We start from the raw sequence: 15,156 nt of genomic DNA, 5'->3' as shown, positions 1-15,156 counted from the left end.
TGAGGCCAAGGTCCCAGCTGGAATTAAAACACCAAATTATAAACATGAAAACAACCATTATATTTAAAAATCAAAGATGAATAAATAATAAAGCCCATAAATAACTCAAATGAAAGAAGGGGGGAAAGGTAAAAGGAGTAAAATAGAGGTAGAACCCACAGGTAGAAGAGCCAGAGAAGATTTAAACTCAACTATATTATAATTAGGAACTAACTGTAAATGATCTAAATATGTCTATTAAAAGACAGACTTCAAACTGGGTTTAAAAACCAACACTAAACCATATAGAAGTAATTACTCAGTGCAGAAATTTTTCACATTATTTCTAATCTATAATTCATAAAATACCTTATTCATTGTGAACTAAAGAACTGTAAAAGCCACTGGACACTTATTTGCCATCAGTTTTCTCCTTCATAATGTCAGGCTGCTAAGCTGGCATGGTCTTGTCAAGCACCTTTATGCAGGCTCTAGAATTCTATGACTATGACCAAACTGTTTCATCAGAGTCTCACATGGGTTCACAGATAAACATGATTCTGGTTCATAAAAGGTGGGAAGAGCAGGGAAGACTCTGCTAGTAGCTATTTTCAAACATCAATGCACTTAAGACCAGAATGGAGAGTTATCTAAAATACACATTCCTAGATCATATACTCAGATATTGATTATGCAAGTCTAGAATGAGGCCTATAGACCTCTGTTTTGATAAATATCCTCATTTTTTTTTAATGTAGACATACATTGAACAGCCATATCTGAAAAGGACACCCTTAGAGGATTACAAAGCCTTATCTGGTCATCTTTCTATCAATACACAACATGTGTACATAAAAAGGATTCTCCCTCCCCTCTGGCACAGACACTGATGGCAGGCTCACTTCTACATCTAGTATAGTGGCCTCAGCAAGGGTTTATGGAGTCACTCTGTCTGAGTTATCCTCCCTAGTCAATTTAAAGATCCACATCTCACCCCTACACTCAACTTTTCAAAGAGGATCTCACTACAAACCCAGCCTCCTGCCTCAGCATTCTAAATACTGGAATTCTAAGCATGTTATACCATACCTGCTTTTTCATCTGTTCTAGACAGTAGATTTCATCTTAATGGAGGCCATAAAGCTTTGACTACAGATGACTAAAATTAGCTTAAATCTTACTGAGCCTACACTTCAAATGCCTGCCACAAGTTACAATGAGAAATTTAGACAAGGCTAGCCTGTCTGCTCTATAACATCGCAGAGCTATATATATAGAGAAACCTTGTCTCAAAAAATGAAAACCGAAATTCAAAAAACCCTATCATAATACACGCAGAACAATGATATATATATATATATATATATATATATCATAATGTAATACACACATGAAAATGTCACCAATGGCTGGGTGGTGGTGGCACACACCTTTAATCCCAGCACTTGGGAGGCAGAGGCAGGCGGATTTCGAGGCCAGCCTGGTCTACAGAGTGAGTTCCAGGGACAGCCAGGGCTACACAGAGAAACCCTGTCTCGAAAAACCAAAAACAAAAGCAAAAACAAAACAAAAAAAAAGAAAATGTCACTAAAATTGTTTAAAACCTATCACTGCTCTGAAAAACAATCCCTGTACATGTCTACACGCATACACACATGTGCACGCGTGCATCATATATATACAGCAAGTGGTATCTTTAAATAAAACATCATCAGGGTATTATGTAAACGCAAAGGTTAGGTTTGCTACCAGGTTTCTACAGCTTATTGAAGTAGTACACTAAGTTTCAGCATTTGTTTATTTGCTATTATGTGTAGGGGTTTGTGCCTGTGAGTATGTATGCAGATGTCATGGCATGTGTGATAGCAGTCAGTTCTCTCCTTCCACCACATAGGTTCTGGATGGAACTCAGGGTGTCGGGAAACACTTTACCGAGAAGCCCTCTCTCACCGTTTTGTTTGCAGTACCAGAAGTCCAAGGCCTCAATCACAGGAGGCAAGCACTAAGCTATACCCAGCCTAGTACCTTACCACTCAATTGAGGGTAACACAAATTAAAGACAAAAATTACAATTCTGGGAATAATCTCTGAAACATACAAAAAGGTATAACCAGAGAAAACCATAGAAATAAAAATGGAATTATCAGAAAATACTTAATCTGAAAGGAACCTAGGAAAGGAGTAAGCAAAAAGTAATGAAACAAACAGAAAAATACCAGCTCTAAGTCCAACAACAATTATCCCACCTAAAAATAGAGTATTTTATTAAGAGAATAATTACCAGGCAAGGGCAGCACTGAACTACTGTCTGTTAACCAGAACCTCTTTCTTTCCTTTTTCTTTTTTGAGAGCAAGTGTAAGCTAGACTGGCCTCAAACTTACTATGTACATATAGCCCTGGAGATCCCAGCACTTGGGAGGCTGAGGCAGGAGGGTTATAAGTTTGAGACCAATGGAATCCTTATAGAAACTTAGCCATTCCTATCTCAAAGCCCATTGAAAACTGGGCCCACAGTAAATTAAACTAAGTAAATTTAGTAAATTAAACTAAGCATATACATCCTTCTAATTCTGGATCACAAGAGACACTGTTTTATCTTAAAATTCAGGAAAGATGACAAAAGAGTAACAGTAAGAATATTTCAGTTAGCCGGGCAGTGGTGCCGCACGCCTTTAATCCCAGCACTTGGGAGGCAGAGGCAGTTCTGAGTTCGAGAGTTCGAGGCTAGCCTGGTCTACAGAGTGAGTTCCAGGACAGTCAGAACTACACAGAGAAACCGAATGGTACCTACACTATATAGTAGGGACCAAATGATTTTTAAGAACCAGGCAAAAAGGTGTACCTGAGGAGGTACACATCTAAGAATGCACGTATGCACATGGATACCCACACATTCTATTTTTAGAAGGCTTGGAAAGGAAATGAAGCCCTTTCTTAGGGGAGGATGTGGTTGGAGCCTGAGAAACAGAATAGAGAGGGCTTTCTAAGCAAAAAATTCTAAAGGTGGTGCTCACTTTTAAACCTAGACAGTGTGAGGCAAAGGTAGGTGGAGGCCATCCTGGTCTAGTGAGTTCTACATAGTGGGATACTATGTAGAGACCCAGTGAGTTCCAGGATACTATGTAGAGACCCAAACCACCAACACTAAGTTAGCCCAAATCTCTATTTCAGATGTCAGACCTGCAGTATTGTCAGCACAGAAGTGAGAGATGCACATTCTCACTTGTGTAAAGAAACTAGGCTGGGCGGTGGTGGTGCACACCTTTAATCCTAGCACTTGGGAGGCAGAGGCAGGTGGATTTCTGAGTTCGAGAGTTCGAGGCTAGCCTGGTCTACAGAGTGAGTTCCAGGACAGCCAGGGCTACACGGAGAAACCCTGTCTCAAAAATCCAAACCAAAAAAAAAAAGAAAGAAAGAAAAGGCAATGAAAAATCTTAAAAAATTAAAAAAAAAATCTTGAAAAAAAAAAAAAGCAAGGGGCTAGAGAAATGGCTTAGTGGTTAAGAGCACTGACTCCAATTCCTAGTAACCACATGGTAGCTCACAACCATCTGTAATGGGATCTGATGCCCTTTTCTGGTGTGTCTGAAGACAGCTACAGTGTACCCACATACCTAAAATAAATCTTAAAAAATAAATCGTAACAACAACAAATTAAGAAAAGGCAACGGTTTTTGTCAACATGACAGAAACTAGAGTCAACTGAGAAGAGGGAACTCTGAAAACTGCATTAGTTTCCCTGACAGGGCTGAAGCTATGATGAAGTGCGGAACACTATATTAGCAATTGTTGACATTTGAAGAGCAAAAGAGCAGCAGTAATAATACAGAAACTTAGCTGGAAAAAGGGATAAGCAGTGGAGAACACGTTTTCTCTTCTAGAGACCCAAATTCAGTTCCCAGCACCAGCATCAAGTGAAGGACAGCCATCTTTAACTCCAGTCAGGGGGTGTATGATTCAGGGTTCTCTAGAGTCACAGAACTTATAGAACGTCTCTACATATTAAGGGAATTTGCTGAGATGACTTACAGTCTGTAGTCCAACTAACCCAACAATGGGCAGCTGTGAATGGAAAGCAAAAATCTAGTAGATGCTCTGTCCCAGAAAGCTGGGTGTTTCAGCTGGTCTTCTGTAGAAACAGGTTCCAACAGATGTGCTGGCAAGTAAGTGAAAGCAGGTAAAGAATGAACTCTTCCCTTTTCCATTGTCCTTATGCAGCCCTCCAGCACAAGGTGTAGCTCAGATTAAAGGTGTGTACCACCAAGCCTCCACCAGACCAAATCTTGGAATTTGCTCAGTCTCAGGCTGGCCTTGAACTCAGATCTGCTTGCCAGTCTCCTGGAATTTAAGGCATGTACTATCTTGCCTGGACCTAAACTTTTCATGAGCCACTATACCTCAACATCAAGTGCCCTCCATTTCTGGATTGTAGCTCATTCCAGATGTAGTGAAGTTGACAACCAGGAATAGCCATCACAGGACATGAGGCCCTTTTCTGGTTTAGATGAAGGGGAGGAGTGTAGCAGAATGCTGTCCTCCAGACATGACATGGCCATTTCACTCAAACTCAAAGCAGGTGTGACCACATCAACACAGGCCTGGGCCTATCAGCATTCTTATGGAGAGAAGGAGCTTACAAGGCCACACCCTTCCCTAAGGATTTTAGGGGTAGTTTACAATTGCTAGGGGTTGAGAGTCTACTCAAGAGAGCCTCAGCCCACCTAAGAAACTACTGGCAGTTAATGGTCACTGGGGGATAAGAAGCGTGAGGGAGGAGCAGGCTTCTTTTACAGAACTGTAGCCATGGTAAGAGCTTCAGAGTCCTGTAAATAACCCCTTACCCTTGTTCATATAAGCAGCCCTGAATTCAATGTATTACTGCCCCCAAAGGCATATAAAAGGAGGAGGACTGGTTACTAAGAGAAAGGTGAGTAGGAGAGGGGTGACAGGGAACCAGGTGGCCATCATCAAATACATTACACACATGCATGGCAAGGCTTGGTAACCAACTTGACTACATCTGGAACTAATTAAACTCCGATCGGCTGAGGATTTTTGAAGGATTTTTTTTAATTAAGGATTTTTCTTAATTAAATCATTTTGAGTGGCAAGACCCACTTTTATTCCATATCTTTTGAGGTGGAAAGATCTACCTGTAATCTGGACCACACCTTCTGCTGGCATCCTAGATAAAAAATGAGGAAGTAGGAAGCTTACGCTCTGCCTGCTTGGTCTCACGCTTACTGACAAATCTGTAACCTTTATTGGCACTGGAACATATTTTTTGGAATTCCAGTATATCTACTGAAGACCAGCTGAGGCATCCAGCTTCATGAACTAAACTTTTAAATTCTTAGCCCTTCCATTGGTAGATACCCATTGTTGGACTAGCTGGATCACACCATTAGCCACTCTAATAAATTACACACACACACAGGCACGCACTCACACACACATACACACACCCCCAAACATATGTATGTGTGTGTGTGTGTGTGTGTGTATATATATATATATATATATATATATATATATATATATATTCTCTCAGTTCTATTTCTCTAGAGAACTCTAACATGTATGAAATTATTATTTTAAAATATGGGGCTTTAACATATTTTAACAAACACACCATAAATGGAACAGGGGGTCTAGCTCTCTGCAGAGCAGAGTGCTAGACAGTTACTATGACCAGTGCACCTGAGTGGACTCAGTACCGTCAGTCTACTCTATACTGCTAGGGTAAAGTCGGCCCTGGGACAGGAGAGTGCCACAGCAGTCATCAGTCCTTTACTCTTTTTTTGTTTGTCTTGTTTTTCAAGACAGGGTTTCTCGGTATAGCCCTGGCCGACCTGAAACTCACTCTGTAGACCAGGCTGGCCTTGAATTCAGAAATCTGCCTGCCTCTGCCTCTGCCTCCCAAGTGCTGGGATTAAAGGCATGCACCACCACTGCCCGGCCACCCCTTCACTCTTTACAGGAAGAAATCTGCATCTTTACAGTATGAAATCTGCCAGGCATTATTTCACCACCAGAGAAACTGAGAGGCTGCCTTTAGGGCAAAAGTGCTGAGTAGCAAGATTACCACACCACTGACCTGCCAAAAAAGCAAAAAATAAACTAGAAAGAAATCAAAAGGAAATAACCAGCACACCCTTCTAAAATGTCAGTGTCTCTGGGCACAGTGCTTACCTGCCTGCAATCAGGTACTCCAGAACCAAAGGCTGGAAGATTGCAAGTTTGAAGTCAACCTAGGCTACTTAAGTTCTGGCCAGCTTACACTATATAGGAAACCCTGTCTAAAATAAACCAGGTAAACTACACTGAGAATAAACCATATGTAGCATCACAGGAGGTAAATGTGGGAAAAACAGAGACATGACAAGTAAAATGTGTGGGTTTCAATTAGCCAAGACAGTTCTTCTCGTGGAGGATGGGTAGTACTGGACACCTGAAGATGTTTCAGTACACACTACACATATACAACAGAATATTACTCGTGCTAAATTGTTCAGAGTGAAGTGACTATATCTAGTAAAGAATACCTTTGCTCTTAGGACACAAGGGCTAAATGTAACAATTTATCCTCAAAAGGCTCACTATAGAAATTAAGATTAAAACATATACTGTATTTTATCTATATTTGTATAATTACGTAGGAGGCAGAGCCAACTGGAAAAATGTTACCAATGGAGTTTCAGTCCAGAAAGTCATGATATTTCTGCTATTTATGTGCGAGTGAAGACTTAAAACTACTGTTTAATTTTAAACTAAATCATATGAAACAAATTAGGATTTTGACTTTATTTAACTTGCTCAGAAAAGTCCATCTCAGTAGATTTGTCAAAGGTACCAAAGGCCTACTATGTGCTGGGAACTCAACCATGGGTAAAAATAAAAATGTGTCAGACCTTGGATTTTTACAGCCATCAAGCCAAAAGAGTTTTATCTTCAACTTATATAAATAAAATTTTATTGAAAAATACATATGTTAATACATATTTACTATTTCATGGCAGATCTGGGCAGGTACAAAAGCAGCCACAAGCTAACGAAATCTACTACTTATACCATCTGATCCATTATAGAAGTTTCCAATGAATAGCCTAATGCTGTACCAAAGACATAATTAAACCACTTTTGGGAGGAAGAATACTCATTTTATCTATATTTGAGGTACTCTATTATTTAGCTCAGGCTGTCATAGAACTCTTATGTAGACCAGGCTGGCCTCAAACTCAAGAAAGATCCACTTGCCTCTGTGTGGGGATTAAAGGTGTGCATCATGCCTGGAGTACATTGTGTGTGTGTGGGGGGGGTCATGTGTGTACGTACCTACATGCATGCATATGCTGGGGACGGAACTAGAACACTTGCAAATGCTAGGCAAGTGTTCTACCATTGCCTAACCCAATACTATAAAGAAGCAAATCTGAAAAGCACATGATTCAATCCTTACACATATCCTCAGCAACAGAGAAGCCAAGTTTGAATGTGTGCTCTGCAACAGGATGTAAGGTGTTACTAGGATAAATTCAAATCACTGAAGCACCAAGTCATTAAGTGTTTCTGAGTAACAGACACATTGCCCTATAGAATGACTTTGTAACTGACACAGTGTCCTGTAGAATGGCTTTATGAGTAATTGACACAATGTCCTGTAGCACAGCTCACAGAGGCAAGACTTCTGTAATTCTGGATTTTTAAAAGCTTTTCTATTCATTTATTCATTTATTTTTTATATGTATATGCACATGAGAGTCTGGTGGTCAGAGGGTAACTTGTAGAAATTGATTCTCTCCTTCTACCAAGTGGGTCCTGGAGATTAACTCAATTTGCCAGGCTTAGTGGTCTTTACCACTGATTTATCTCAGCAGACCATATTTCTGGCTTCTGAGACAAAGCCTAGGTCTAGAATTTGCCTCAAACTCATTATCTCCCAGTCCTAGCCTACGGCTCAAACAAAGGACCTTCCATGTCCACAGATTTGGCATCCTTGAATATAACTAAATGTGAGGAGAGGAGCTTGCTTCTATACTGAACACATACATACTTTTTGGTAATTATTCCCTAAATAACACATAACTATCTATATTAGATAATATAAGAAATATAGAGAGCAGCTGGGCAGTGGTGGCACACGCCTTTAATCCCAGCACTTGGGAGGCAGAGACAGGCGGATTTCTGAGTTTGAGGCCAGCCTGGTCTACAGAGTGAGTTCCAGGACAGCCCAGGCTACACAGAGAAACCCTGTCTCAAAAAACCAAAAAAAAAAAAAAGAAAGAAAGAAAGAAAGAAATATAGAGAGCATTTAGTATGCATAAGTTATAGGCAAAGGTGCCATTTGGTAAAGGGACTCAAGCAGTATTTGGTACTGTGGTTCTGGAACCAATTCCCTAGAAATACTGAAAACTGTAAGTCAGAGAGTGAGCCACCATGATCACACTTTCTAACTGCTGCTGGACAGAGAAACACGTAGCTCCCAAAAAGGACTCACAGGGAATGGGTCTCCATTGCTTTCTCTCAGTGAGAAGACATCCTCCCCACCCAGTCTTATTAACCTAATTACTTTGGTTACTAATATCATTTTTCCATGGATAGTTTAAATAAAAAAATGTGACCAAACCCAGTCCAAATTACCATCAATTCCCAGAAAGTCAAGTGTTAAACAAATGAGTTATTTCTACCAAAACAAACTTGACGTATTTGCATGTAAAAATGTCTACATTAAAATCAGGCTGTGACTATAAAGGTGCAGCTCAGCAGTAAGATCTGTAATGGCTGACTTACACAGGCCCTGCCCGCCTCCTCTCCCTCAGTAGTAACATTTGTAACGGAAGACTTACACTCGACCTGCTTGCCTCCCATCCCTTCCCTCAGGAGAGCACACAGCAGAGGGTGAGTGAGACCTACAGCTGGGTGACTTGACAAAGGGACATGAGAGTTAATCTGCTTTTGTGTAAGTTCACATTTTTCACCCTAAAATAGTGTTTTTTTTTAAATCAACAAATTATAGTGAAAATCTTATTATGTGACAAAAATCTAACACTTATTTCTAGTTTCCAAAAAACTCTCAACAAACTTCAGAAACTTTCACCTAATACAGGGTTATCTGTGAGAGAATAATAAACACCAAAATTCAAATTTTCCCTCTTCTAAATACACTGTGGGGACAATGACAAGACAGGATAGACCAGATAGGGAACACAGCTGCAACCCTCATCTGAAAAAGGACCTATATCCATACATTATATATCTATATATTAAACATCTATAATATATAATGAAGGGATCCTCAGAGCTCAGTAAGAAAACTCAGGAAAAAAGGTGGTCAAGAGACTTATGTGAAACTGGAAAGCCGGCTTACAAACTGGTAAGACAAGTCCAGGATCTTGATAGAGACTATCAAGAGTAGAGGTGGGACTAACAGCTTAGAAGCCCTGGTGTGTCTTCCTACACAAGAACACTTAAAGAGCCTGTGTGATAACTGCTGAATGACACCCTGCTCAGAGGCTCTAGGGAGCGAAGGAGCTAAGGCACCTAAGAGCCACGATGGATTTGATGGATTTGGAGGGGGTGCACCTGAGGTGACCACTCAAAGCCTGTCTACCCTTACAGTCTCACATTCCACCAAGCTTTCATCTCCAAGGCCAAACTCCCAAAGGAGTATCACCTACGCTTGTACCCTATACGTTAAATTAGATTTAGTCTCAGAGACAAGGCAAAAGCAAAACAAACTCTAACTCAATTTTAGGGGCTTCTAACTCTGTCAGGTAGCTGATGGCAAAAAAGGCTTACCAAAGGAGGAGAAAAATATTTTTACTTCAAAATGAGAGGATATTAAGATACAACAGTTCAATAGGCAAATATAAATTCTTTGTTTTGAAAAGACAAAGTGAGCCTGTGTGGATTTATGTGTACCACATGTACAGTACAGAGCTCTTGGAGGCCTGATGCTAGATTCCCTGGAACTGGAGTTACATACAAGTGGCTGGGAGCCACAACCTGGGTGCTGAAAACTGAACCCAGGTCTCTGCAATAGCAGTAAACATTCTCGACTGCTCACCCACCTCTCCAGCTCCTACTAAACCAGCCAAAGCTCATAAAACAACACTTAATACTCCTTCTGAGGTCCTTCCCACAGACTCCCTGAATGCTACTAGATAGAGACCCATGGTCTAACTATTTGCCACACCTCCCTTTGGCGAACCTCTTGAGGACTGGTTTTCAAAAGCAGACAGAAGTGCTGCAGGAGAGATGAGGCCTCTGGCCTCTATGGGCACTTGTACTCAAACACATATACACACACATATATGGAACTTAACAATAAAAAATATCAAAAATATTAAAAAAAAAAAAAGCCAGTGGAAATGGAGTCTGAAAGGAATACAGCCTCAGCTGTCATGCTCAGCTCCTTCTAGACCAGCATTTGTGTTCTCTGCTTTAAGAGTCCCCACAAGCCCCCAGTCATGTGGCAGGACTCTAAAACCTCAGGAATGGAGGAAACTGGGAAATGGTACACACCACACACAGCTTCAAAAACTCAGCATCATGCTTTGTCACTGTTAAAACAAGAGTAAACACTGAGCCAGACCCCTCCCCCCCAAGCATCCAAGTGTAAAATAAAACAAGGCATCATGTAGATTAACTTTTAAAAGAGTTTCAAGCATGGCATCCAACAGATTGCTTATACAGCTATTATGTTGTAAACTAGGCAATTTAAAAGACAAAATCTAAATCACAGTATTTTATTTATTTGAATTTATGTGTCTAGGTGTTTTGCCTGGATGTATGTCTTTGCACACATGCCAGATGGACATGAAGGTCTGAAGGTGGTTTTGGATTCCCTAGAACTGGACTTACAGCCAATTCAGAGTCACCAAGTGGATGCTGAGAATTGAACCTGGGTCCTCTGCAAGAGCAGGGTGCTTTTAACTTCTGAGCCACTTCTCCAGCCCAAAATAAAAAAAAAAATTTTTTTCTTTTTTTGTTTTTTTTTGAGACAGGGTTTCTCTCTGTAGCCTTGGCTGTCCTGGAACTCACTCTGTAGACCAGCCCAGCCTCAAACTCAGAAATCGGCCTGCCTCTGCCTCCCATGTACTGGGATTAAAGGTGTGCACCACCACTGGACAGCTACAATATTTTTAAAAAAAGAGGTATATTTCAAGTTCCACCTGCACTTAGGAGTTCTGTGGTTAAGGTGGACAAAAGTAGATGGCCATAGCACAGCGGAAGAACATGTGTCTCTGAGCTACTGGAAGCTACCAAGTGGACCCACTCTTCAAGTAAGATCTGCAGTGTGTTACTTTAATAAGTTTAAGTTTTACTCAAACACCCACAGAGAAGTTCTACCACACATTAACTATTTTTACTGTATCCGTAAGTAAGTCCTAGCTCATCCACTCCAGAAACTCTGCAATTGTAGCTTTGGAAAACTGACAATAAAATGCTGAAGATCTGTATTAACTCATTAGTCAAGATAATCAAAATTGCAAAGGGTTTTTACTCTGAAATCTGCTAAGACAGCTATTCAAATGGAGTTACTTGTTTGCCTTCACTTTGAAATTTAAAATGTTTTACACAATACGGCACTGAAAATTTTCAAACATAAAATATTTTATTACTTTCCTAAAGTTAATTTTAATACTTCTATATTTACTTTTGTGGCCTTTTCATAAATGATACAATATATACATCTTTCAGTTATTAAGACTAAAGGAGTTTTTTTCTCCAAAACCAAATCTGTCTTTGGTCAGCTCTTTCTCCTACTCTACAAATTCTGTACAAACTTTGGGACTTAAAACCAATTATCAGACCTTGTAATACCCTCGTCAAGATCTGGTTCCCACTGTGTCCTCTCTCTGTCTCCCTGGGCACAGAGGAAATTACCCTCCCTTCCAACATAGCCTAAGCCATTTATCTAGAAGAGACAACCAAGATTCTAGGGCCTGACCACAAAATCATTTTCTCCCTATCATGAGGGCACATAGCTGGTACAGGGAGGACTCTGGGTAAACTCTGGCTGCCTTCCATAAAAGAAAAAGTCACCCTCAGAAACTGGTAAGTTCACTTGTAAGGGCAGACGGAATTCCTTGTTCCACAGTCCCCAGGCCCTCTACTACCCCCATCTCTAGGACAATGTTTCTTAACCTGTGGGTCACGATCCCTTTGGGACTGAACGACCCTTTTACAGGGATCATCTAAAACCACCAGGAAACAAAGGTATTTGTATTACAATTTATAACAGTAGCAAAACTACAGTTATGAAGTAGCAACAAAAATTAGGTTATGGTTGGGGGCTGTGTTAAGGGTGGCAGCCTTAGGAAGGTTGTGAGAACCATTGCTCTAGGGTGTGAACAGCCTTTGCACCTCCTTACCAACCCTAGTGCTCTCCATGTGGACACTATAGTTAGATTCTCTCCTCATTCTTTCTCCTTTCATGAAAGATCAAAGTAGTCAACAATACTCCGTATTTTGAACACTTCGAGTAAAGGTATTAACCTGTTAAACTTCAGCAACTGAGAAAAACCAGCAATTATTCTAAGAATGTCTTCAACCAAATTATAAATAGCTAATAAACTAATCATGCCTTCAATTGTTTTAACATAAACTGAACAGAGCATTAAACCTTAAAGGTAAATTGCAAGCATTTAGCAACCTTTCTAAGTATAGACTCCATAATGTCAATGCCCCTGCTTCTTGAAGCCCACCTTTGCTCATGACTCATAGCAGTACTGTTCACACATACCAATTCATGTTAGGATGGGAATGATGACATAAAGTAGGGGTTTTTTTATACCTGTCTCAGTAACAAGACAGAGGCATGACAGAGCTAAGGGAGCTATCCTAGTTGATCCAAAGTGCCCGTTGCCAAAACTAGCAACAAGGCAGCTGACACCTTCCTGACAGCATTTTTGAGAGCTGCCTTTTAACCACTAGAGGGCTGGAGCTGTGACTGGTTCTACTGCTGCCTTTCAGACCCAGCCTACCCCAGCTAACTGTGAAACACTTCCTTCCAGACTGTGCTCCCCAACAGCCAAGCAGAGACTGCACTGCACCTTCTTCCGGGGTGAACGGCCCAACTCAAAGGCTTGGATCTCACAATTACAATCAGGGCAACATCTCCAATCCTAACTTTGGGAGAGATGTAAACCAACAGGTGCTTTGATTACACACTACTAAGCCAATAAAGGGCCAAAGGGGAGAAAAAACTAAATGCAGAAGCTTTGTTTTATTGTTATGTACTGCTCTCTTAAGATAACTACTAAAGAAGAGCACCCGTGTCCCCAAGCAGATTTAGCAACAGGTAGGTCTGATATGATTTGCTTTAAAAATACTCTTTAGAGAAGCCTTCTGTGCTGGTTTGTTATATCAAGTTAACACAGGTCATGTTGCCTGAGAGGAGGAAACCTCTATCTGGCACTAGGCAAGCCTAGAGGGCATTTTCTTAGGGACCCATGTGGGAGGGCCCAGCCTGTTGTTGGTAGTGCCATCTCTGAATCCTGGGTGCTTTGAGAAAGCAGGCTGAGCAAACCAGGAGGAACAAACCAGTAATCAGCACCCCTCCATGGCCTCTGCATCAGCTTCCGCTTCCAGGTTCCTGCCCTGTGTGAACTCCTGCTCAGACTGCCTTGATGATGATGATGAACTGTAATAAGGAAGAATAGGGGAGACAAACCTCTCCTCCTCAAGTTGCCTTTAGTCATGTTTCATCATACCAACAGAAGTGCTGACTAAGACACTTTCTCAACCCAACAACTTCCTTTGCTCAGAACAGGAATTTAAATGGAGTAAAGAAAATCATATCAGACAACGCTACTGATTATCTGCATAGTATTTGGAAGAGCAATTTCAACGATGGCATCTCTGAATTACCTGGACAGGTATGAAATCACACTCCCTAGTCTGTAGGCTCTCCTCTAACCAGACAGCTCTTGTATCATGGTAGTTAGCTCAGGTCTGCATATTACTTGGTCTCCTTAAGTCTCCCATACACTTAATACATTTTGTGCATACTTTATTCCTAAAATGCATTTCAGAATCTACTGACTTAATTTTACACCAGTCACTGTATCTGGAAATACTAACACAAGTAGAAATCATTTCTACTTAAGTGTAATTTACAATTTCTTCCCATATAAACTTAGCTAAAGTCATGGTCTTTTCTGTCTCCAACTCATATTATTTTCTGAAGGTTAGAAAAACACAAAACACACTCAAAATGAAAGATATCTTTCGCCGGGCGGTGGTGGCGCACGCCTTTAATCCCAGCACTTGGGAGGCAGGGGCAGGCGGATTTCTGAGTTCAAGAGTTCGAGGCCAGCCTGGTCTACAGAGTGAGTTCCAGGACAGCCAAGGCTACACAGAGAAACCCTGTCTCGAAAAAGCCAAAAAAAAAAAAGAAAAAAAAAAGAAAGATATCTTTCTAAATAATTCATTTCCTTCACCACATGGAAACAATGTCCACAAGTTGAGCAGTTTTTTTAATGTACAAAAAGAATCAACTCTTTAAAAACTTTAGTAGCTCAACGGAAACCTGCAATTTTAGCATTTAAGTACGAGAATGAGCTTTGAACACTCCCAATTTTAAAAAGCTGCTCTCTGAACCTAGTCACTGCATCCTGCCAAGGCCCCACCTTCTAACCTCCCCGAAAATCGGAAATCAAATGTGTGAGTGGTAGTGGTGGGGACCCAAAAACTCAGAGCTCAAGTAAAACACAGGTATGTAATCTGCACACACTGAGGCCAGGGAACCCCCAGAGGGCGGGCCGAACACCGCACCGCTGCCGCGCAGCCCCGGAGCTTTGCAGAAACACCTCCCGGCGCCCGCCGCCTCCTTCCTCGGGGCGAGGGTGCGGAAGACACTCAGGAAAAACACACCCATGTCCCCTCTCCGGCCTCCGCCCCACGGGCTTCTGCTTCCCCAACAGCCGCCCCGAGGCCGAGCCTGCGGGCGGCGGCCGAGGTCGGGCCACGCGGGCGCCCCTGGCGCGGCGGGGTCCCGAGTCCACCCGCTCGCCCGCCGCCCTCCGGGGCTGCCGGGCCGCCCGCCACTCACGTCCGTCCGCGTCCTCCGGCAGGTCCTCCTGGAGCAGCGAGAGGTCTGCGCCGGGGGAGAGAAGAAAGGCCGGGTCAGCGTCCCGGGCCGGCGCCGCGCCCCAGCCGCCCGCCGCCCG

The 15,156-nt window shown here is 41.8% G+C and overlaps 1 protein-coding gene across 1 annotated transcript in view; it reads right to left on the bottom strand.

Moving 5' to 3' along the window:
* The window catches only part of Ppp4r1 (protein phosphatase 4 regulatory subunit 1), a 60,730-nt gene that overhangs the window by 38,747 nt on the left and 6,827 nt on the right, over window positions 1-15,156 (bottom strand). The window contains exon 3 of the mRNA XM_028777960.1: window positions 15,039-15,083. Within this exon, the coding sequence (XP_028633793.1) occupies window positions 15,039-15,083 (45 nt within the window). The remainder of the gene's footprint in view (window positions 1-15,038; window positions 15,084-15,156) is intronic.

This window comes from Grammomys surdaster, unplaced genomic scaffold (genome assembly GCF_004785775.1).
Source record: "Grammomys surdaster isolate TR1022 unplaced genomic scaffold, NIH_TR_1.0 318, whole genome shotgun sequence".
NCBI classification, from domain to species: Eukaryota; Metazoa; Chordata; class Mammalia; order Rodentia; family Muridae; genus Grammomys; species Grammomys surdaster.
This window is presented reverse-complemented; position numbering and strand designations above follow the sequence as displayed.